The sequence below is a fragment of the Molossus molossus genome, unplaced genomic scaffold (assembly GCF_014108415.1).
Source record: "Molossus molossus isolate mMolMol1 unplaced genomic scaffold, mMolMol1.p scaffold_m16_p_1, whole genome shotgun sequence".
Lineage (NCBI taxonomy): Eukaryota > Metazoa > Chordata > Mammalia > Chiroptera > Molossidae > Molossus > Molossus molossus.
Window position 1 is genome coordinate 208,627,734 of NW_023425344.1, and position 24,535 is coordinate 208,652,268.

A 24,535-nucleotide genomic window follows, 5' to 3' on the forward strand; every position below is an offset into this window, starting at 1 on the left:
ACCTGGGTTCGGTTCCCGCTAAGGGCACGTACCTCGGTTGCAGTTTGTCCCCGGCCCTGGTTGGTTGTGCGGGTGGCAGCCACTCAATGTGTCCCTTTCACGTCGATGTTTCTCTCTCTCTCTCACTCTCTCTCTCTGTTCCTCTCTCTCCCTCCCACTCTACCTGAACAAAAAATGGAAAAATGTCCTTGAGTGAGGATGATAAAAAATAAAAATAAATAAAAAAATAAAAATAAAAACCAGAATTTCTCTTTTAAATATTTTATTTTAACTTTACTTGATTTTAGCTTATTTATGTACCATTTCACCCAGACTTTGACAGATTACATTTCACCTTATATTTAACTAGTTTTTCTTAGAAATTTCTGAAACAAATATTGTTGAAATTATATAATGACCTTTTTAATTAGAGGTATTTATTGTATTATTGTATTATTATCTGAAATTTATTGTATTATTACAACCTCAGTTTTATTTGCATGGCTAAAACTAATACTTTTTGTGTATTGTTAACATTTCAGATGTGTCTCATTAACAAAATATTATAGAGTTTGTTTTTTATAAACTATGGGATAAACAAATAGTTTATATATTTATTGACATGATTGCTTGTTAGTACTGGTCTTTGTCTCCAATTAGTTTTTTATAGCTGTTTGCTTTCCTTAATGAGTTGTAATATAACATTTAACATTACATAATGCATATTATAAAATTATTTTTATTCTGATATCCATACGTATTTCAGAAAAAATAAGAATATCTATAAGAATATAGAAGACAGCCCTGGCCGGTTTTGCTCAGTGGTTAGAGCGTCGGCCCCACAGACCAGAGACCTGGGTTCAGTTCCCACTAAGGAAACGCACCTCGGTTGCAGTTTGTCCCTGGCCCCTGTTAGGGTTGTATGAGTGGCAACCAGTCAATATGTCTCTTTCTCTCTTCCTCCCTCTCTCCCTCCCGCTCTGTCTGAAGATAAATGCAAAAATGTCCTGGGGTGAGGATAAAAAAAAATGAATATAGAAGACATCTATTTTTTTTTATTGTTAACACTATTCCAGGTATCCTCATTTCCCCCTCCCCAAAGACACCCATTTTTAGTGGATAAAGTAATTTATCAGCACAAAAAGGTTTAAACTGAAGGTAGGTGCTTATTTTCTATAATGGCAAATTGGCACTATCTATATGAAAGACTACTCAAAGACAGGGTGGGAATAAAAATTAAGCTTTTAGGCTTATATCTCTGATCAGGGACAAGTACAATTTTATATCTAGATAAGAGTATAAAATAATTATTGTCTGATGCTCAAGGTTAGCTTGTCTCCTAGCCCAATCAGCTATTTGCAAATGATGCCTTCTCTCCCCCTCTCTCCTGAATTCCTAAAACTTTAAATTACTACGAAAACTTTTCTGCCCCATGTTCACTCAACCCTTGATCAATATTATTAATCTGTTGGAAGGAGCAGCAACAACAGCATCTTGCAGAGACATAGTAACATTCCACTAAACTGTATTTCTGATCTTTTTCAGAAATAGACCAGCTGATCCTATTTATAAGACTAAAACAGTGGTTTATAGTAACCTAGTAATTAAAGAAACAAGCTAAGCCCAGCCAGAGTGGCTTAGTTGGTTGAGCATCATTCTGTACACCGAAAGGTTGCCAGTTTGATTCCTGGTCAGGGCACATGCCTGGGTTGCGGGTTTGATCCCTAGTTGGGGTGTGTCTGGAAGGCCTCCAATCAATGTTTCTCTCTCCCCCCCTGTGCCTTCCTCTCTGTCCTTGGGTGAGGATGAGAGAAAGAAAAAGAAGGAAAAGAAAAGAAAGAAAGAAGCTAAAATACTATTAGTGTTTCTCTTCCACCATCCTGAAATATGACTTAACTCAAATTTGGACAGGGTGTTGGTAGAGAAATAGAGGTTGCATCATCCTCTATAATAGGTATGATTGCTACCTTTCTAATATTATGTTATTTCTTTCTTGAGGTACTAAAATTTACTTTACCCATCTTAAACTGTGGCATTTCTTTAGTTTGTTGCCTTTGTTATTTCAGTTCTTATACCCCAAGTCTTATTTTCTATTCTATTGCTGGTCCCATTTGAAAATTCTTTACAACCTTGGGTTTATAAATTTTATCTGCTCCTAAAGTCAAGTAGCTTTCTCTTTATGGTTTAGACTCTTTTACTAGATCAACTAGCATTTTCAATTTTTTTAATTTTTGCATGTCCCGAAGGTTCATGCAGTAATAGCCATCTACTCCATGATGGTAGGGCCATAGGAGCCAGAGTACTAATTTCATTGTGTCTTAGAAGCATGAAACTATTTTTGAAATTGTTTAGGCCTTATAATTGTTGAAATATTTTTTTAAATTTACTAATTGAGACTAGTACTTTGTTATCTTATTTTTGTTGCTTAGTTTGGCATTTTAATTTCAAAATAGAAATAGCATTTGTGACATGATTTCAAAAAATATGTGCAGGGGTCTGCTTCTGGTAATGACTGAGTAGCTTCTGTTGGACCAACCTTCTGCATATAGCAATGATAAATTCTGGACAAAATATAAAAGCACTGAAGGCACTGGAGAACAACCACTTAGAAGAAAGAAATGACACTGAGTAAGTTTCCTGTTTTTTACAGCTTCTAGCCTGAGGGAAGGTCCCATCCTTGGGGCTGCCAAAACCTGAAGAGCAACCTGCTGTTTTACTTGCTTGAAGAATTCAGAAGACAAAACTCAAGTAACTACCACAGATGGAAAGTGAGTGGGAAATCTCAGGAAGAAGACAGCCAGATAGAGGAAACCCAAAATTCTGATTATAAACTATGCCAAATTTGTATCTGATACCTGAATTACACATGTATAGGACAGGCTCCAAGCAGCACAGTTAAGGATAAAGAAATTGAACTGAGATTTCAGCTGCTATCCATGCATGGGACACAGTTTGAGATTTGGGTCTAGCCAAGTTGTTTGCTTAAAAATAAAATAAAAACAGAAAATGGAAAATCAATACTCAATACTTTTCTAAGGAAGATAACAACCCAGATTTTCCAAAACATGTCACTCACAATGTCCAGAACACAGTTCAAGGTTATTAAATATCTGAAGAAACAGAAAAAAGTTAAATTCAAGAGCAAAAAGCAAAACTCAAAAGCAATTATTGGAAGCAGCCTTCCCCAGATAACTTTGATGTTGGATTTATCAGACAAAGATTTTATAATATGCTCAAGGATATAAAGGAAAATATACTTGGATGAATAAATAAATAGGAAATCTCAAGAGATACGGAAACTATGAAAAAAACAAATTCTAGAATTAAAAACACTAAAATGAAAAAGTCACTAGTTGGGCTTAACAGCAGATTGGAGGTGAAAGAAGAGTCAATGAACTTAAATCTATAAAAATCATTCAATCTGAAGAACAGAGAAGGGTGTGGGGGAAAGATAATAATATAATGAACAGTCTCAGCGCCTAATCATGTATAATTTAATACCCAAAGTAAAAGAGGAATAAAATGAGATTGGAAAAAATATTTGAAGAATAATGACCTAAGTTTTCCAGTTTCAGTGAAAGATAGAAATGTACATTTTCATGTAGCTCAGCAACCCCAATCAGGATAAATATAAAGAAAATCTCTCCTAGGTTCATTATAATCAATGAGCTTAAAACCAAAAATAAAAGAAAATCTGAGAACAAAGAAAAATGACCCATACATAAGGAAACATTGACTCAAATGATCACTAACTTCTCATCAGAAATAAAGGAGGCCAGAAGACATGGAAACAAATTTTTTAAATGCTGAAAGAAAAATGTTAACTCTGAAATTTATATCCAGTGAAAATATTCTTAAAGAATGATGAAGAAATAAAAATATCTTCTGGTAACAGAAAAGTAAGAGGGCTGGTTACCAGTAGACCTGTACTACAAGAAATGCTCAGAAAATTCTACAGACTTAAGGGAAATAAAAGTAACTTGAATTTAAGCTCTTCAGGAAGGAATGAAGAATATAAGAAATAGTAAATATTTGGGTAAATATAATTTCTTAATTTAAAATACAGCTGTGCAAAGCAAAAATTAACAATGTGAGTATGCATATGTACATATAATATATAATTACCTATAAAATATATTTAACAACTATAGTATAAAGGATGGGGATAAATGGACCTATATGATTGCAAAGTTCTTATATTTTACATCAAGTGATATAATATTAACTAATACTTAGACTGAAAGTTAAGGATAAATATTATAATCCCTAGAGCAGTAGTTCTCAAACTTTTTGGTCTTAAGATCCCATTACACTCCTAAGAATTATTAAGAACCCCAAAGAGCTTTTGTTTATATAAATTGAATCTACCTGTATATACATTATTAGAACTAAAATTTGAGATATTCTAAAAATATTTTGTTAATTTAAAATTGTAATAGTAAATCCATTATATGCTAACATGACTAACATGTTTTTATGAAAAATAATTTTATTTTTCAAAGCAAAACTAGTGAGAAGATGAACGTTGTTTCACATTTTGCAAATTTCTCTAATGTCTGACAATAGAAGACAGCTGGATTTTCAGGTCTGCTTCTGCTCAATCTGTTGTGATATATTGTTTAGGTTGAAGTATATGAAGAAAATCCATCCTCACACATACATGTATTTGGAAAATAGAGGAGAATTTTAATAGTCTTTTCAGATAATTGTGGATACTCTTTTTTAATACACCAGACCTCTGAAGTGGAGGTTTCTTAAAGGTTAGTTGCCACGTCGAATCTAAAACAATATTAGTGAACTTTTCATACTCTCCATTGGTCTATCTTGCACTTTGAATGATTTTGTAACAGCATGCATTGATCATTGGGAAAGAGTGGTCACAGATCTTCAAAATGTTGGTTCATTTCATTGACAATATCCTAAATGACGTTGTTAAGTTTTGGTTAGCTGCCAATTTTACAGTGGATACAAGTGTTTACAGCTTTTCAAAACTTCTCATTTTCACTTGAAAGTTTATATTTCATCATTGGCAATAAATATTAGGTGTTTATTTTTTATGTATATTTTTATTGAATTTTACAGAGAGGAAGGGAGAAAGAGAGAGAGAAACATTGATCTAAGAGTGGAACATCAGTTGGCTGCCTACTGCATGCCCCCTACCAGGGATTGAGCCTGCAAATGAGGCATATGCCCTGACCAGGAATCGAACCTGTAACCTTTTGGTACACAGGACAACACCCAACCAACTGAGCCACACTGGTCAGGGCTAGATGTTTTCTTTAAAGTGGCAGGATCATTTCATTTATTTTTTTTTTAAGATGTGCCCATATTTACCTGACAGGGGAGATACCATGATCACGAAGGTCGATTTCCCAGGGTGAGGCTTATCCATTGCACTCCAGATGTGCTGACCCCTGCAATTTCCCCAAATGTGGGAAACTTGACTGCATAATTTGTGGTAGTAGGGGACTGTGTTGGCGCTTTCCACTGGGGAAAAAAAAAAAGTAAATAAAAATGTGTGCCAGTAACCAAGTCTGAATAACCATTGTTCATCGGCCATAGTTAGCTGTTAAGTAAAACATGGTGTTCCATGAAAACGACTGGCTAGTTCAGCTTGCAAGTCAGTCATGAAAGTACTTTTCTTCAAGACAACCATTATACTTCAGTATGCATCAGAATTGCTTTAGGTGCACATCTCATCACACAGAGTATTAAATGAACTCATCCTCTAGGGTTAATATTTAGTAAATATTTTCACATCAAGTATATTCTTAAGTAAAACTGACTTTCTTTTTTAACTGGGAATGCATAATAGTGAAGAATACAGTACAGTTTGGTGCCGCTGCCTTGATTTGTGCTAAGGCCCAGAAGTTTTACCCACCATTGCTTTTGTGCCATTAGTTAAAATATGAACACAGTTGGCCCAGGATAAACAAACAGAGGAGTACCACTTGTATTTCAGTACCACTTGAATTTTTCTCAGGCATTGACATAAAAGAATATCTTCTTGAATGATTATTTGGTACTGACACCAGGTGAATACAAATAGATTTAGTCCTGCTACATCAGATGCATGTATTTGTAAAGCAAAAATATAATTCAGTAGACAAGATATAATCAATCTTCATGTTTTCAGTTACATTTTTAAATCAGTAAATTTTTATGTTATTGGAAATTGACAATTCCATAATTTCTTTTATGGACTCTCTATCCAGCAGGCATTCATTCAGCAATGTCAACCATATAAGGCTTTACTGTTTTCTCAGCTATTGTGTGTACTTTACCAGCCAATGCAGTATAATAACTTAGCCTGTGAAATGCTTGAATGACTTTTTTATTTCCACTTTTTAAGTTATAAAAACAGTTTTTGGTGTTTAAAGTTATCAGCCACACGTGCATTTAAAATTTCAGTTCCTGCCCTGGCCGGTTTTGCTCAGTGGTTAGAGCGTGGGCCTGCGGTCCAGAGAGACCCGGGTTCAGTTTCCACTAAGGGCATGTACCTCAGTTGCAGTTTGTCCCTGGCCCTGGTTGGTCGTGCGGGTGGCAGCCACTCGATGTGTCCCTTTCATGCCGACGTTTCTCTCCTTCTCTTTCCCTCCCACTCAATCTGAACAAAAAATGAAAAAAATGTCCTCGGGTGAGGATAAAAAAAAAAAATTAAAATTTCAGTTCCTTTTGCTTTGCATTCTGAATGATTGGGCTCAAAATGATGCTTGGACCATAATGCTATTCAAAATTGTTCTGTTACAGAAGACACAGTAAGATAAATTATTAACATTTATCTTATTGAAGCCTATTGAAAGATGATTTTATTACATTTCATTTGATAAAACAAATGAAATATAATAAAAATGTAACAAAGGAACTGGATAAAACTGATTTGATAAAAAAAACTGATTTTGATCAAAACAAAGTATCAGTTTTACCCAGTTCCTTTGAGGTAGATTCTTTTATTTGTTGAGTCAGGGAATACTAACACTTTCATCTTTCTCAGCATCTTAGAGGTAAACAGGGAAGCTGTGTGTTGAGAAAGATATTTTTATTGTGCTAAAATATACAAAAACATAAAATTTACCATTTTAACCATTTTTAAGTGTTCAGTTCAGTAGCATTAAGTACATTCACATTGTGCAACCATAATAGCTGTCCATCTCCAGAACATTTTCATCTTCCCAAGTTGAAATTCTGTATCCACTAAACAATAACTCCCTATTCCTAAGCAATAATATATTCTAAATTATGGAAAAATTATTTTAGAGTAAAATATGATTAATTTATATCAGTTCAATATCAAGTTAAGATTTTTTTTTAAGTTTTAGAGGGAAAAAAAAAAGAGAAATTTCTTTTAAAACCACATATGTAGCCCTGGCCAGTTTGGCTCAGCGGTTAGAGCATCGGCCTGCAGTCCAGAGAGACCCGGGTTTGGTTCCTGCTAAGGGCGTGAACATCGGTTGCAGTTTGTCCCCAGCCCTGGTTGGTCGTGTGGGTGGCAGCCACTCAATGTGTCCCTTTCACGTCGATGTTTCTCTCTCTCTCTTCCTCTCTCTCCCTCCTATTCTATCTGAACAAAAAAAAATGGAAAAATGTCCTCGGGTGAGGATAAAAAACACACACAAAAAAATAAAACCACATATCTATAAGGTGTACCCATTCTTGTGTTTCTATGTGGGTTACAAGGAAAATTTGAACTTTTCAAAATAACTACTTATTGGATAATAATGAGGTTTTAGCAGGTATAATCAAAGAAAACTAGCAAGAGCCCAATAAAAGTACAGAGAACAAGCTGGGTTAATCTCTGCAAATGCACCTGTTTATACCCTAATTCTATTATGTCAGGAATTAGAGAAAACACAAGAATATACATATACACAGAGTGTGGATATCATATAGCATGTAGCCTCTGGAAAATCCTGCTGTACTTTCAAAAGAGAATGAGAATATAATAAATAAGACCCTGGCCAGGTAGCTCAGCTGTTAGAGCATCACCCTGATACACCAAGGTTGCGGGTTCAATCCCTGGTCAGGGCACATACAAGAAACAACCAATGAATATATAAATAAATGAAACAAATCCATGTTTCTCTCTCTCTTCCTCTCTCTAAAACCAATCAATAAAAAAATATAGGCAAATATCATCTTAGTACTTAAATCACATTGATTTTAATCTTTTAAGTCCCTGGACCACACTTTAAGAATTTCTGCCCTATAGCAACCACTTAAAGCAAAAAACAAAACAAAAAAATATATATGGTTAAAAATCCAATAGATCGATTAAAATGGAGTGGGTTTTTTTTATCTTCACCCGAGGACATTTTTGCATTTATCATCAGATAGAGCGGGGGAGAGAGAGGGAGGAAGAGAGAGAGAGAAAAATTGATGTGAGAAAGATACATGGACTGGTTGCCACCCACATGATCCCAACTGGGGCTGGAGGCAAACTGCAACTGAGGTACATGCCCTTAGCCAGAACCGAACCCAGGACTCTCTGGTCTACAGGCCGACGCTCTAACTGCTGAGCCAAACCGCCAGGGCTAAAATGAAGTTTTAAAAAATATTTAATTAACCCAAAAGAATATAGGAAATGATGATAAACAACAAACAACAGCAACAACAAAACACAAGAGAGACAAATAGTAAAATATAAGCTCTGAATCCAGATATATCACTAATTATATTAAATGTTAAGGGACTAAACATTCCCACCTAAAAGTAGAGACTCAACGTGGATTCCTGAAGAAACAAGATCCATCTATATGCTGACTTCCATAATGCACTTTAAATATAAAGATAAACATAAGTTGACAATAAATAGGTAGAAGTTAATGTATGCTGCATTCAGTAAGCATAACAAGAACTTTAATATCGATAAAATAGACTTGAAGACAGAGTATTACCAGATGTAAAAAGGTACCTTTCATCAGGAAGCAAAATATATTACCAAATATAAAGTGGAACATTTCATCAGAAAGACAAAAATTATAAATGTGTGCATGAAGCCAAAATAGTAAGAAATAAAGGGTGGAAAAAACTTACTGAATAGTTAGAAATAAAAAATAATAATAATCTCCACAATTATAGTTGATTTTAATGCCCATTCTCAGCAATTGATAAAATAAATAGATGTAGAAAATCTGAACAATACTATCAACAACCTTGAGATAATTGACTCCCAATAAGTGAAGAATACACATTCCTTTCAACTGAGCATGAAAATGGGTATCAAAGTAAGCTATACAATGGACCATAAGACAAGTATCAATATATTTAAAAGATTGGAATCAGAGAGTGCTCTCTGTCCACAATGCAATTAAATATCAATAACAATATGATATCTAAAAGAATACAAATATTTGGAAATTATACAGCATAATTCCAAATAACCCACAGGAAAAAGAAGAAATCACAAGGATAACTAGAAAATATTTCAAACGGAAAGGTAATGAACTACGATATTCCAAAATTTGTGAGATGCTGCTAAAATAGTGCTTGAAGAGAAAAGCATAGCTTCAAGTGCTTTATTATAAAAGAAGAAATATAAAATCAGGGACAACTAAGAAAAAGTTTTAAAAAGAAGCCCAAAATAAGTAGAAGGACTGAAATAATAAAAGTACAAATCAATGAAACAAAATAAACAATAGAGAAATTCAAGCCAAAAGTTAATTCTTTGATTATGTCAACAAATTTGATGTGCAGAAAAAAGCAGAGTGAAAAACAAATTGTCAATGCCATGAAAGAGGGATTATCACTATAGATCTGACAGACATTAAAAGAAAAAAGAGACATTAAAAGAAAAAAAAAAGGGTAAATTTGACATAAAATAGAAATATTTCTTTAAAAATAAAACAAAATTGATAGACAATAAAACACAAAATCTGAATAGCCCTTTATTTAATTTTTTTTTCCTTTATTGATTTTAGAGAAAGAGGGAGTGAGAGGGAGAGAGATAGAAACATCGATGAGAGAGAATATTGATTGGCTGCCTCCTGCATTTCCCCCTCTAGGGATTTGGCCCACAACCTGGGCATGTATCCTGACAAGGAATCAAACTGGCGACCTCTTGGTGCATGGGTCGACACTCAACCAGTGAGCCACACCGGCCGGACTGCCCTTTATTTTTAAGAATTTGCATTTGTTATCAGAAATTTCCCAAAAAACTTCCAGGACCAGATGATTTCATTGATTAATTCCATCAAATATTTAAAGAAAAAATAGCACCAATATTATACAAACTATTTTGAAAATACAGGAGGAAGGAACACTTCTTAACAAGTTTCATTAATGAGAATAGTATTACTCTAACCACAACTTGACAAAGGTATTACAAAACAAGTAAAAAAGTACAAACTGGTATCCCTTATACACAGAACCTCAGCAACATATAAAAAAGATAATACATCATGACCAAGAAGAATCTATCCCATGAATGCAACATTGGTTTAACATTTCAAACATCAAAATAAATCACTATGTTAGGAGAACAAAGGAGATGTAGAATACACATTTGACAAAATTCAGCACCCTTAACAATTAAAAAACAATGACGAAATTCTCAACTGAGAGGAAATAGAAGGAATGTTCCTCAATCTAATAAAATATATCTATTCTAAAAACCTACAATTAGAATCATAGTTAAAAGATTAAATGTTTTGCCCCTAAGATTGGGAACAAAGCAGAGATGTCCACTCTTGCCATTTCTATTCAATATTCCAGTAAAAAAAAAAAAAAAAAAGAACAAATGGTATAAATTGGAGATTAAGAAGTAAAACTATCTCTAATTGCAGTTAACATGATTGTTTATGTAGACTATCTTAAGGACTCTATTGGACAACTGCAAGAACTAATAAGTGAATTAAGCAAGTTCTCAGGATTCAAGGTCAAATAAAAAATTACAATGTATTTTTTTTATATACCAGGCGCAATCAGTTAGAAAATGAGATTTAATAAATTCCATTTATAATAGCCTCAAAAACAAAATACTTAGAAACACATTTTCAAAAAAACCAAGCAATACTTCTATACCAAAAACTATAAAATATTGCTAAGAGAAATTAAAGAAGACCCAAAACAATGGTGGCCATTGTTCATGGATTGGAAGTTGCAGTATTAAGATGGCAATTCTCCCTAAAATGATCTGTAGCTTCAATGCAATCCCAATCATAATTCTACAAAGAGGTTTTTTAAATAGAAATTGACAAGCAGATTCTAAAGTGTATATTGAAATGCAAAGGACCTAAAATAATTTAAAAATAGTGCTTTCCAGTAGAACTTTATATAATGTTGAAAATATTCTGTATCTACACTGTTCAATTTGATAGCTAACCATATATGACTATTGAGAACTTGAAAGGTGGTTTTTGTGACAGAGGAACTGATCTTTTAAATTAAATGTAAATGGTCACATATGGCTAATGGCTATTGTATTGAACAGTGTGGAAAGTAACTCTGGAAAAGAAGGAGACTTACACTACATGACTTTAAAACTTAGTATGATGTACTTCAAGTACTGAATGTATTTAAAACCACCGAATTGTACACCTAAAACGGCTAGAATGGTAAATTCTTTGTTGTTTGTATTTTACCACAATTATTAAAAAAAAATACAAAATTTAAAAAAAAAAAAAAAAACTTAGTACAAAGCTACAATAATTAAGACAATGTGCTACTGGCATAAAATAGACTTAATGGATTTGTGGAACAGAAAAGAGAGCCTAGAAATCAGTGCACACTTACAAGGTCTTCTGATCTTTGGCAATGATGTTAAAGCAATCCAAGATAGAAAGGAAATATTTTTAACTAGTGATGCTGGAACAAATGGATATCTATATGAAATAAAATAAACTTCTAACCCCATCTCATACTAACAAAAACATTCAAAATAGATCATACACCTAAATATAAATGAAAAATGTTTAAAGCTTCTAAAAGTAAACAGGAAAATATCTTTACAAGTTGAGTATAGACAAAGATTTCTTAGACTGTTCACAGTAAATAATCACAAAATAATATATTAGAATTAATTAAAATTTAAAATTTCTCATCAAATGTCAAGATTAAGGAAAGCAAAGGCACCCTGGCCGGTTTGGCTCAGCGGTTAGAGCGTCGGCCTGCAGACCAAAGAGTCTTGGGTTTGATTCTGGTCATGCACAGGTGGCATGGTTGCAGTTTGATCCCTGGCCCTAGAGAAGGTCATGCTGGAGGCAACCAATCTATGTGTCTCTCTCACATCGATGGCTTTCTCTCTCTCTCCCTACCTCCCACCCCACCCCCACTCTATCTGAAAAGCAATAGAAAAATATCTTCAGGTGAGGATTTTTTAAAAATCAAAGACAAGCCATAAATTTCAAGAAAATATTTGCAATACTTATACATGACAAGGGACTCATTTCCAGATTATGTAGAGACATAAATACATACAAATACAACTCAATAATGTTAATAATAAAAGAACCCAATTTAGAAGTGGTGAAAGCTATGAATAGATTCTTCACAAAGAAGGCAATGGCTGATAAGCACAATATCATTAGTCATCAAAGAAATGCAAATTAAAAACAAAATGAGATAATGCTACACAACCACCAGCATAGCTAAAAATAAAAATATTGACAACCCCAAATGTTGCCTAAAAGGTGGAGCAACTGGAACTCTGATACTTTGTTGGAAATGTTAAATTGCACATCCATTTTGGAAAAAGATCTGGCAGTTTCTTATACAGCTGAACATATACCTACCATATGACCCAGCAATTCTACTCTCAGGTGTTCACAAAAAACAAAAACAAAAGAGAAAGCATATGTCCACAAAAAGATTTGTATAAGAATGTTCATGGAAATTATCCATCAACAGAAAAAAATGGATAAATAAACTGTCATTTAAACAAATTCACATAATTATACAGTGGAATTAGTGCAATTCACTGTCCTGGTTTGCCCAGGACAGAAGTTTTCTGGGATGTGGGACTTTCAGTGCTAAAGCTACAAAACAAGAGTAAACCAGGAGTTGATCCCTCTAACTATCCATCTCAGCAATACAAAAACCTAACTACTGATACATCCAACAACATGGATGAATTTCAAAACGTTATACTGAGTGAATGAAACCTACCAAAGATATCATATTCTATTACTTCATTTATATGAAGTTCTAAAGTAGGCAGAACTGTTTTATGGTAAAAACAAAATAGTTTGGGGGAAGGGGTATGAGAGAACTTTCTGAAGTGGCAATGTTCTCTATTTTGGTAGAGATTTTGGTTACACAGATGGTTAGTTGAGGTTTCTGTCTGTTCTGCATTCTAAAAACACCTGTAAACAAATATTGAACTGAAGTTAATGATATGTATACTAGAGTGAAGTGTAACTCTTCTTTATTTGTAAAGTATGGAATTTTTGTTTTGTAATTCTGTATTTTGCAGGAAGAATCTGATTTTGTTTTCTAAATCAATGAACTTCTTTAATTGTTATATGTGTGCAATTTGGCTGCAATTTTATTTTATTCATTGCTTTGGTGTTACTGATTCTTTGCTCTTTTCTCACAACCTTTTTTTAAAAAAAATTTATAGCATTTACACATATAAGAAGAGTCTCTCCAAATTATAAGTCTTTATTTCTTAAAGCAGTGATTATATAAATTTACTTGTGGTTGTTTTAAAGAATGATAATGCGTGGACCATTCTAACTTTTCTTGTACCTAACTTTTCTGTAATAATATAGTACTTTTAAGGTTATATCTGGATTGGTTTTAGATTAGCTGTTAATTTATTAACATTCTTTTGGATTCACAAAAATAAAAATACACATTGTAAAAAAGTTTAGCCTTGATTTTTAAATTTTTAATATTGCTAGGGTTTTATTTCTTTCCACACCTACTTTTTGTTATGGTAGTGGGTTAGCTCAGAGAAAGTACTGTTACTATCCTAACATCTTTTAAGATATCTTTCATCTTTTAGTTCTCTTTTGTCTTATATAGTACCTCTAAAATGTAATGTTCTTATAAGAAAGTCATTTATAATAATGGTTCTCAATCCTACCAAACCCAGTGTACCCTTCTAATCACATTTTTAATAACCTGTTTCTATCCTGAAATTAATATATTGTTTAACTTACACACATAACTTCAAAAATTCAATGTGATTACCCTAATTGTAATAGAAAGGGGAGATAAAGTAATTAACAAATATTTCAATATGTCAATTTTGGGGCACAATGTAGTACTCAGATGTTTGTATCTCTACGTAGAAACTATGAATGGGACCACTACAATACAGACTGACACAGGTGTGTTGCGTTGGTGTCGTACATACCGCAAATCATGAAATTGCTGCAATTTCATGATTTTCTGAAATATTCAACCAATCTTGACAGTTCTAAACAAAACAAAAAAAAACAAATTTCCCTCCATTAAATGTTGGCATCTATTTAAACTATACAAACTTGAACTTTGTTTATAGGTATAACAGAATTACATTTTGGTTCAGATCATTATAAACAGGTTTTTCATCTTCATTAATGTCCAGGAGGACGTAGGAAAGTATGAAAGTTAGAGAAGAATTCTCCTATGTGGAAAACTTTCCTGCAAATTGCAAGTAATCTAGCATCTGTGGCCCTTTTAATGAATCTCTTTGGCAATTGTGTCACTTCTCAGAATAATGTTTTTAATGCATAGATAAATAAGATTACAAAATAAACCAACTATATTGAAATACAGACCCCCGGTTAAGATCCCTTCAAAGGTTGATATCACACCCCTCTTCAGTAGACACACTTCAGTTGAGAATCACTAAGTTACAAGGGCTTTCTATATTTGAGGGTCAGTGAAAAGCCTTAGTATTATTGATTTGAAAGTACATTTTTTGTGCCTCAACTAATAGAATGTAATAGAATGAAGCAAATAGCATAGGAGCTATATTTATATTCTAACTTTGTATCTTATTCGAAATTGTGTATCAAATGGACCAATGCTGCTATTTCCCATTCTTTTCTCTTTATGACTAAACTACCTCTGTTTAATATCAATCATAGCTCAGATATTTTGCCAACTCATTTATTCATATATTACTTAAGGGAGTGAAGTAACTGTGTCAGAACAAATCTTCCTCCATGTGCCATTGGGCAAGTTGGCAAAGAACTTACTTGTATTAACAGAGTAGTTTAAACACTAAACACAAGTGGTTCCAAGAAAAGGAATTATAAAGCAAGATAATAAAAAATTTGTTTCAACAGGTGCTCATTCAGCATTTTCTAGGAATGCATTGCAGGAGGAGATGGCTATACTAGTAGATGGATGAATAGCTTGTCATGACAAATGTGCAGAGTACAGTAATGATGATTTTTATTTCTTTTAGGGTATGTCTCTGTGCCAGACTGTTGTCGTAAGCTCTGTAGTCATTCTTCTCTATTCTTCAAGAGCATGTTACAATTTGGTGGTGATCACCATATCTCAGGATACATTAGAAAGTCCATTTAATTATGGCTGGGATAATCTTTCAGATAAGGTAAGTTCCTACCATGTATTGCCAATCTAACAATATGATAATGAAGTTAGCCATATGTAGGAGAAAATTTTAAGAGTTTTATTTACAAACACTTTTATGGAATCTCTAGTTACTATGAATAATCAAACTCAAAATTCTATGTTTTTTTAATTTTGTTTTTATTGTTGATACTATTATAGATCCCCATTTCCCGCCTTTGCCTACCTCCATTCATCCCCCACACTCCTTCCCTCTGGCCATCACCACACTGTTGCCTGTGTCTATGGGTTATGCATATATGTTCTTTGGCTAACCCCTTCACCATCTTTCATCCAGTCTGCTCTCCTCCTCCCCTCTGACAGCTGTCATTCTGTTCCATGTATCCATTCTTCTGTTTCTGTGTTATTCATCAGTTTATTTTGTTCATTAGATTCCACATATAAGTGAGATCATATGATATTTATCTTTCTCTGACTGGCCTATTTAACTTAGCATAATACTGTCCAGGTCAATCCATGCTGTCATAAAAGGTAAGATTTCTTTCCTTTTTACAGCTGCATAGTATTCCAGTGTGTAAATGTACCACAGCTTTTTTATCCACTCATCTACTACTGATGGGCACTTGGTCTATTTCCAGATTTTGACTATTGTAAATAACACTGCAGTGAACATAGAGGTGCATACATTCTTTTGAACTGGTATTTCAGGATTCTTAGGATATATTCCCAGAAGTGGGATCACTGGGTCAAAAGGCAGTTCCATTTTTTATTTTTTGAGGAAACTCCAGACTGTTTTCTACAGTGGCTGCACCAGTTTGCATTCCCGCCAACAGTACACAAGGTTTCCCTTTTCTCCACATCCTCTCCAACACTTGTTATTTGTTGATTTATTGATAGTTGCTATTCTGGCAGGTGTGATGTGATTTCTCATTGTGGTTTTAATTTGCATCTCTCTGATAATTAGTGATGTTGAGCATTTTTACATATGTCTATTGATCATCTGTATGTCCTCTTTGGAGAAGTATCTATTCAGGTCCTTTGCCCATTTTTAATTGGATTGTTTGTCTCCCTGGTGTTGAGTTATATAAGTTCTTTATATATTTTGGAAATTAATCCCTTATCAGATGTATCATTGGCAAATATGTTCTCCCATACATCATTTTGTTGATGGTTTTTCTTGCAGTGCAGAAGCTTTTTAGTTTGATGTAGTCCCATTTGTTTATTTTTTCCTTTGTTTCCCTTGCCCTAGGAGGTATATTGGCAAAAATATTGCTACAAGAGATGTCTGAGTTTTTCTGCCTTTGTTTTCTTCTAGGATTTTTATGGTTTCACAGCTTACATGTAAGGCTTTTATCCATTTTGAGTTTATTCTTATGTATGGTGTATGTTGGTGATCTAGTTTCCCTTTTTGTTTTTTTTGTTTTTTTGCATGTACCTGTTCAATTTTCCCAGCACCATGTCTTTACTCCATTGTATGCTTTTATCTCCTTTGTCAAATATTAATTGATCATAAAGGCATGGGTTTATTTCTGGGCTCTCTGTTCTATTCCATTGACATATATGCCTGTTCTTATGCCAGTGCCAGGCTGTTTTGATTACAGTGGCTTTGTAGTATAGTTTGATATTAGGTATTGTGACACCTCCCACTTTGTTCTTTCTCAAGATTGCTGAGGCTATTTGGGGTCTTTTTTCATTCCATATAAGTTTTTGGAATATTTCTTCTAGATCTGTGAACTATGCCATTGGTATTTTAATAGGAATTGTGCTGAATCTATAGATTGCTTTGGGTAGTATGGATATTCTAATAGTGTTAATTTTTCCAATCATGAACACAAAATATATTTCCACTTATTTGTGTCTTCCTCAGTTTCTTTCTTCAATGTCCTATAGTTTTCCAAATATAGATCTTTTGCCTCCTTGGTTAAATTTATTCCTTGGCACCTTTTTTTGTTGTTGTTGCAATAGCATGTAGGATTGTTTCTTCGTTTCTTTTTCTGATAGTTCATTATTATTATATAAAAATACCAACAATTTCTGAATATTAATTTTGTATCCTGCTACTTTGCTGAATTCATTTATTAGATCTAGTCATTTTTGGTGGAGTTTTTAGAGTTTTCTATGTACAGTAACATGTCATCTGTGAATAATGACAGTTTTACTTCCTCCTTTCCAATCAGGATACCTTTTATTTCTTCTTGTCTGAGTGCTGTGGCTTGGACTTTCAGTACTATGTTGAATAAAAGTGGTGAAAGTAGACAGCTCTGTCTTGTTGCTGATCTCAAGGAAACACCTTTAGTTTTTGCCCATTGATTATGATGGTAGCTGTAGATTTGTCATATATAGCCTTTATGTTGAGGTATGATCCCTCCATTCCCACTTTGCTGAGAGTTTTTATCATAAATGGGTGCTGGGTTTTATCAAATGCTTTTTCTGCATCTGTTGATATGATCATGTAATTTTTATCTTTCATTTTGTTTATGTGCTGTATCACATTTATTGATTTGCGAATATACTACCAACCTTGCATCACCGGAAGAAATCCCACTTGGGATCATGGTGTGTGATCTTTTTAATATATTGCTGGATCCAGTTTGCTAATATTTTGTTGAGGATTTTAGCATCTATATTCATTAGGGATATTGGCCTATAATTTTCTTTCTTTGTAGCGTCTTTATCTGGTTTTTAGAATTAGGATAATGCTGGCCTGGTAAAAAGAGCTTGGAAGTCTTTTTTTTTTTTTTTTTCTTGCATTTTTTGGAATATTTTGAGAAATATAGGTGTTAGTTCTTTTTTGAGTGTTTGGTAAACCATTCAGTCCAGGACTTTTGTTTGCTAGGAGTTTTTTGATTACTGCTTTAATAAAAATCCTTATTTGCATGTGGCACTTGAAATTATTCTTCAGAGAGAACTTCTCCCAAAGGAGTATTTTTCTTTTTTTCTTTTTTTTCTTTTTTTTGTAAATAATACAAATAGTACCATAGATCTATTGGTCATAAACCTATTTTACTAATTTAAAAAAAATTTTTTTTCTTTATTGCTTTTAGAAAGAAAGGAAGGGAGAGGAAGAGAGAGATAGAAACATCAGTGAGAGAGAACATCGATTGGCCACCTCCTGCATGTCTCCTAACTGGGGATTTGTCCCACAACCTGGGCATGTACCTTGACCAGGAATCAAAACAGCGACCTTTTGGTGCATGGGTCGATGCTCAACCACTGAGCCACACTGGTCGGGCTATTTCACTAATTTTTAAAAGGATAGTATTTCAATATCTCTAGATAATTGATTAGCTAGTGAACATGGTATATATTTAATTTGTAAGAATAAAATTAATTCTCTCTTACCCAAGAACTATATATATATAACCTAAATATTTTCTTCATTTTAGATGTTTAATGACTTTTTAAAAAATCTGGCATTATCTGTCTTGATGATGGGAGAGTATTCATAGTTCCTTGGTTGTCTAGGTGCTTGCTATAGTAATTCACAGTTCTCTAGTTATCCATATTTAACCCCCAGCATTCTCTACCCCCTTCCTAAAAGTGCATTTTGACATAATATATGTCATATGTTTGTTTATATTAATTTAACTTTGTACTGAATTTATTTTATTTTATTTTTTAATCCTCACCTGAGGATATTTTTCTATTTATCTTCAGATAGAGTGGGAGGGAGGGAAAGATAGAGAGAAACATCAACGTGAGAGGGCCACATCGACTGGTTGCCTCCCGCACTACTCCAACCAGGGCCAGGGACAAACCACAAACAAGGTACATGCCCTTGACTGGAATTGAACCTGAGACTCTTTGGTCCGTGGGGCGATGTTCTAACCACTAAGCCAAACCGGCCAGGGCAGTTGTGTACTGAATTTAAAGAATCCTGGAATCCCCTTATATCAGAATTTCAGTTACCTTTTAAACATTTTTTTTAACTTACTGATTTTATAGAGAGAGAGAAAAATTGATTTGTTGTTCCACTTATTTATGCTTTCATTGGTTGCTTCTTATATGTGGCCTGACCAGGGATCAAACCCACAACCTTGGTGAATAAGGACGATGCTCTAACCAACTGAGCTACCTGGCAAGCAAAATTTTAGTTGCCTTTCCACAGAGAAGGAATTTACACTGGTGACAAATTCTTTTTATTCCTTTTCCCACTTCCCTCTCCCTACATCTAATATAATAGAAACAAATTCAATATGGAGTTTAGGTCCAAAAGCATATTTTAAAGTAACAGAAGAGTTGAGCAATGTACATGTTACATTGTCTATGGTGTAACTCTGGGTGAGTGCTATTTGTCTATGGAGCAGCTGGAACTAGTAATCTATTTTATAATCCTGTTCCAACTATGGGGACTAAAAATGAAATTATTGTATATTATCTATATATTAAAAATATTTTCATAGATTGATGCATTGAAAAAGTTAATAGCTTTTTCTTCTAGGTAACATCAATGCATTTTTGTATTCTTTAAAGGATAAATATCATTATATAAGAAAGCACAAAATGTGGATAATTAATTTAGAGTTTTATGTGCTTGTAGTTGTTATGTTTTAACTTACCCTACCTGAAGCAAGTTAATTGTGGAGGGTGACTGCTTATATATAAAACAGATTTCAAGATCTCTCTGCCATACTCTATTTACAGGCTCACATGCAAGATGTAAGTGGAGAAGAGTATATAGTATTTGGAATGGTCCTCTTTCTGTGGGAACACGTGCCCGCATGGTCAGTGGTACTATTTTTCCGAGCACAGAGATTAAACCAGAATTTGGTAAGATATCATTATATTCCTTAATGCCTATTCTCCTTATTTTTAAAAATAATTGAACATTTATATTGATTTTCTATGTTTGACAAAGTGTAAGTCTAAAAAGCATTATAAATCCCAGCCTCCTGTCTTAGTTGAAAAGTACATCTTCACGTGCTATCTAATACTTTTTTCACAGGCACCTGCTGGCATGATAAATAGCCACAGTTATAGTTCCAGAGCTTACTTTTTTGACAATCCAAGACGATATGATAGTGATGATGACCTGCCAAGACTGGGAAGTTCAAGAGAAGGAAGGTAAATGTACTGAATTAGTACTGAAATAAATTAAAAAGAACAAATCTAACCTTTAACTCAAATGTGAAAAAGGTGATTTGGTGTTATATATATATCAATAAATAAAATCATTTAATATTGAAGCTTAGAATGGTACATGTTAAACCCATGGTGGGACCTGTACTACAAAGAACTACCATCAGACTCGAAGTCTTTGGGGGTAAAATGGTACCAGTTATTTCAGGATCCCTTGTTGGTTCAAAGCTGGTGGTATTGGTTAGCAGAGAAGAAATACTTTATAGTGATTATATAGGTTTCCTTGTCTATAGTCCTATTCAGAATCTACAGAGAAACCCTAGATCAAACTCTTGGGAACTTTAGATGCCATGAGAAACCTTTTGTGACCCCCTTATTCCAAAATTATTGCAAATCCATACCTTTACCTGTGTGCCAGGGCAAAATGAAAGTCTCAGTACACACTTACATAATGTTTTTGGCTTGATAGAGCATTTTTTGTAATCCTCATGTCATCTGGACAAGTTAACCCATTTTTTAGTCTATTTTTTATCTGTAAAAGAGGAATGATAATAGAACCTGTAGGACTGTTGTGAAGATCAAATGACTGTGTGTATGTATACATAATTCTACGTGTGTATTCCAAAATTCTTAGAATAAAACCTAGTATATAATATGCACTATTATTATTATCTGATAGTCAAGTTTTAGTTCTGAATAGTATATGTTTATTCTTTTGTAATATATGATATAGAATCAAGGATACTGGGTAAAAGTCACTAAACTTTGTAGAGAGTCATTATGTTATTTCAACGTATTATAAAATTTATTGAAAAGCTAAAAATGTCAATGTGACTTCTTATATTCTGATCACAGTCGTGTGGCTTTTTTTGTTGTTGTTGTTGCAGTTTATCAAATTCACAAGGGTTGGGCTGGTATGGCACCATGCCAGGGTGTGGCAGCAACAGTTATACAGTCTCTCCCCACCTGAATGGACCTATGACAGATACTGCTCCTTTGCTCTTTACTTGTAGTAATTTAGATTTGAACAATCACCACAGCTTATATGTAACACCACAAAACTGACAGCATTACCAAGTTGTGATTCTTCAGTTGTTTTTCATGAATGTGTATATTCGACGCATTTAAATGCCATCTACATAAACATTCCATTATCTTTCGCAACTGAAAACAACACCTGGAAATGTGGCTGTGTTCAGCAGAGGACACGGCTATTACTTTGACCTCTTCATAGCAAAATGAAGTTAAATGGAACGTTTGGAGTGGGAGAAAAGAGAAATTAGATCTTAAGGCACTTGATAGCCTCCAAACATCTTGACTTTGGAACATCAAAAGCATATTTGCATATTTGCACTTTTATCTTTTTCTGAAAACTACACTGCAGTCCCCAGAGTCATACTCTAGTGTTCACCCTGGGATATTATATTGTACACCAAGTTGGGAGGCAATTTTCTTATTAAAATCAAAATCTGTATATTCTGTGGTGTACTCTATATGGAATTTTTACCCAATAAAAATTTTACAGTGTAAAAAGTGCACCGAATTAAGGCATAAAAATGTATTATTCTTTTTAAAAATATACTAAAAAATATGTAATCATTGAAGGTAGTTCTTTTAAGCATGATGGTAAAATACCAACTTAAATTATTCAATCATTTTTTTTTAATGATAGTAGTAAACCTTTACAGTGATGACCAGCAGAGTTCTTTGGAAAGCCACAGTTTCAAAAAGAAAGTATACCAGTGAAAATTATGTGGCTACTTTGAGTAGAAGTGGTCAAGTGATTATTTTGTATGATTAAGATATATGTTGTAGTTTAAGCATGATTCTTCAAGAAAGCAATAGCGGTTTTTACATAGGGAGATTTTGGTAGAAACTTCTTGGGACTAAACAAGTTTACAGATGCATTTAAGAATTACTCGTCAAATATACAATTCTAAGTTAAAACATGAATACATTTTCAAAAGCATTTGATTTAGCTGAAACAAAATATAGCTGATTTTACTGAAAAAGCAGGATTGTCCTCAGGTAAATTAAATTATGATACATAATTGCAGTGAACTCAAGTGCAATACTTTGTAAGACGTAAGTCCTCCTTTAGTTTTCACATTTTTGTCTTGTATATGGGCAAAACCAGATTAAATTTCATTGAAATTAATTCCAACACTAGATAAATAAGCAAACTGATACAAAGGTACTAACTAGGTAAGTATTAACAATATCGGAATACTTTTTGAATTATATTAAAACTGTCTTGAATGTCCTATCCCAAATCTAAAAAATTATACAGTAGGCTAAGGTGATAGAGAATTTTAAAATGCACTTTCTACCGGTGTCTATATTGAAAGAAGGAGATGCTGAATACCTCAAGATGCCAAGGGAACAGGCAACATTGGAAAGTTGTCACAGCATACTTAAAGACACCTAACCTTAAACAATTGTCTGCTGATCTGTTTCTTCAGAACTGGAACTAATACAACTGTCCTTTTCTGTCTACTACTTTGATTTGAAAATTGTTTTATTTCTACTCTTGCTTAAAATACCTTTCAACTTTTTAATAATTGATGCAGTAACTTCACAAAAGTACAACAGTAGGTGAAACCCCAAGGAATAAATGAAATTTTTATTGCTTTCAATTTTGGGGGAGGCTGGTACATAGCCAAAGAAATTTCTTCCTTTTATCAAACAAAATGACATTGAATTCAATCAGAAGCATAAACATAATTATGTTACTTTAGGTTTATAGGTTCTATCATTGTAACCAAATTATTTTAAAATTTATAGTACAGAAGTTAACCTTGGTGTTTACATGACAACATATTATGCACCTGAGTATATTTTTATTACAACTTAAGTTATTAGATTTCTTTTCAGAATACCAACTGTTAAACTTTCTTAATAATGTTAAGTATCTAATTATGTGAAACTATTTGAAGAGATCTGTGTTAATCCTTGGGGTTCAAGTAAAGTAAAGTAAATTTTTCCCTTTTTCTTCTAGTAAGGCTTCCCTAGATAATGTTCCTATTTGACCAGTTAGGCAAAGATTACTTTAAAAAATATTTTAGATAAAATAACTTGTTTCTTTCAGCTACATTAGTTGATTCTTCCAAATTTGAGATTTATAAATGTATTCTTATCACTGACTAGGGTAATTGAATTCTTGCATTTGTCTCTTTATACACATCTGCCACAATACATCACCAAAGACAAAGAAAGATAAGCTTCTGGCCCAATTTTTGCTTGAAAATTCCAAAGCACTAGGAGCACTTTAAGCTTGGTCTTGAAAGAAGGAGTTGTTTATAAAATCAAAGGGCTACCAATTCCCTGTTCATCCTGCACTGAAGCACATGACAACAATTTCAAACCTTCCTTTTTGGTTCATTAATTAGAACAGTGCATTTCATTGCTTAAGTGTGTAATTCTACAGTGATTAGAAGTACTTGTTTTTATCATTTCATTTGGGTGGCCATTAATTTTGAAACTCTTACCACTCATTATAGCTGGTTGTAGTTTTATTAAAGATGTAATTTATAGCTAGTGGCTTTTTTATGCATAGTTGCCTTTTTTTATTGTTTAACAGTGTTTCTCAGCTATATAATCAGTTTCAAACTGGTTGTAAAAGTATAGCTGTGGCCAATGAATGTATTTATTTGTTGTTTCACTAAATTGTAACAAAAAAAACTCCTGTTAAAATAAAAGTGTTTGTGCTTTTATTTGGAGGTCTGTTTTTTTTAATCTCTCTTAATGAACTATACTGAATGAATTTCTATTATATAAGGATAAGAACCCAAGTGCTACAAGATAAAAGTGAAAATAGAAATTATAAATGATAGTCTGCTGTTAGTGAGCTTATAATTACTTATACCTGGCCATCATGTCCTTTAGTATTATACAGTAATTTCATAGGAACTGCCATACTCTTTACTTTAAACTACCAATACAATATTAGATAGTACATGTTTATTCAAACATTAAGAAAAATCCTGGTATGAAATGAAATAACATCTTTCTA

At 33.3% G+C, this 24,535-nt stretch overlaps 1 protein-coding gene and 1 non-coding gene across 3 annotated transcripts in view; both read left to right on the forward strand.

The window, feature by feature from the left end:
- Nucleotides 1-24,236, forward strand: part of GPR137C (G protein-coupled receptor 137C) — a 59,494-nt gene extending 35,258 nt beyond the window's left edge. The window contains exons 4-9 of one of the 2 annotated variants that reach the window (XM_036277789.1): nt 6,195-6,208; nt 12,162-12,191; nt 15,317-15,466; nt 20,089-20,214; nt 20,390-20,508; nt 21,411-21,588. In XM_036277789.1, coding sequence (XP_036133682.1) covers nt 6,195-6,208; nt 12,162-12,191; nt 15,317-15,466; nt 20,089-20,214; nt 20,390-20,508; nt 21,411-21,588 — 617 coding nt within the window. Of the gene's footprint in view, nt 1-6,194; nt 6,209-12,161; nt 12,192-15,316; nt 15,467-20,088; nt 20,215-20,389; nt 20,509-21,410 lie in introns of both variants that reach the window. The other variant, XM_036277780.1, reaches the window with a different exon arrangement.
- LOC118622224 lies at nt 5,306-5,469 on the forward strand. Its single transcript, XR_004957993.1, has one exon. It is a non-coding gene; the product is annotated as a U1 spliceosomal RNA (small nuclear RNA).
- Nucleotides 24,237-24,535: the final 299 nt, after the last annotated feature.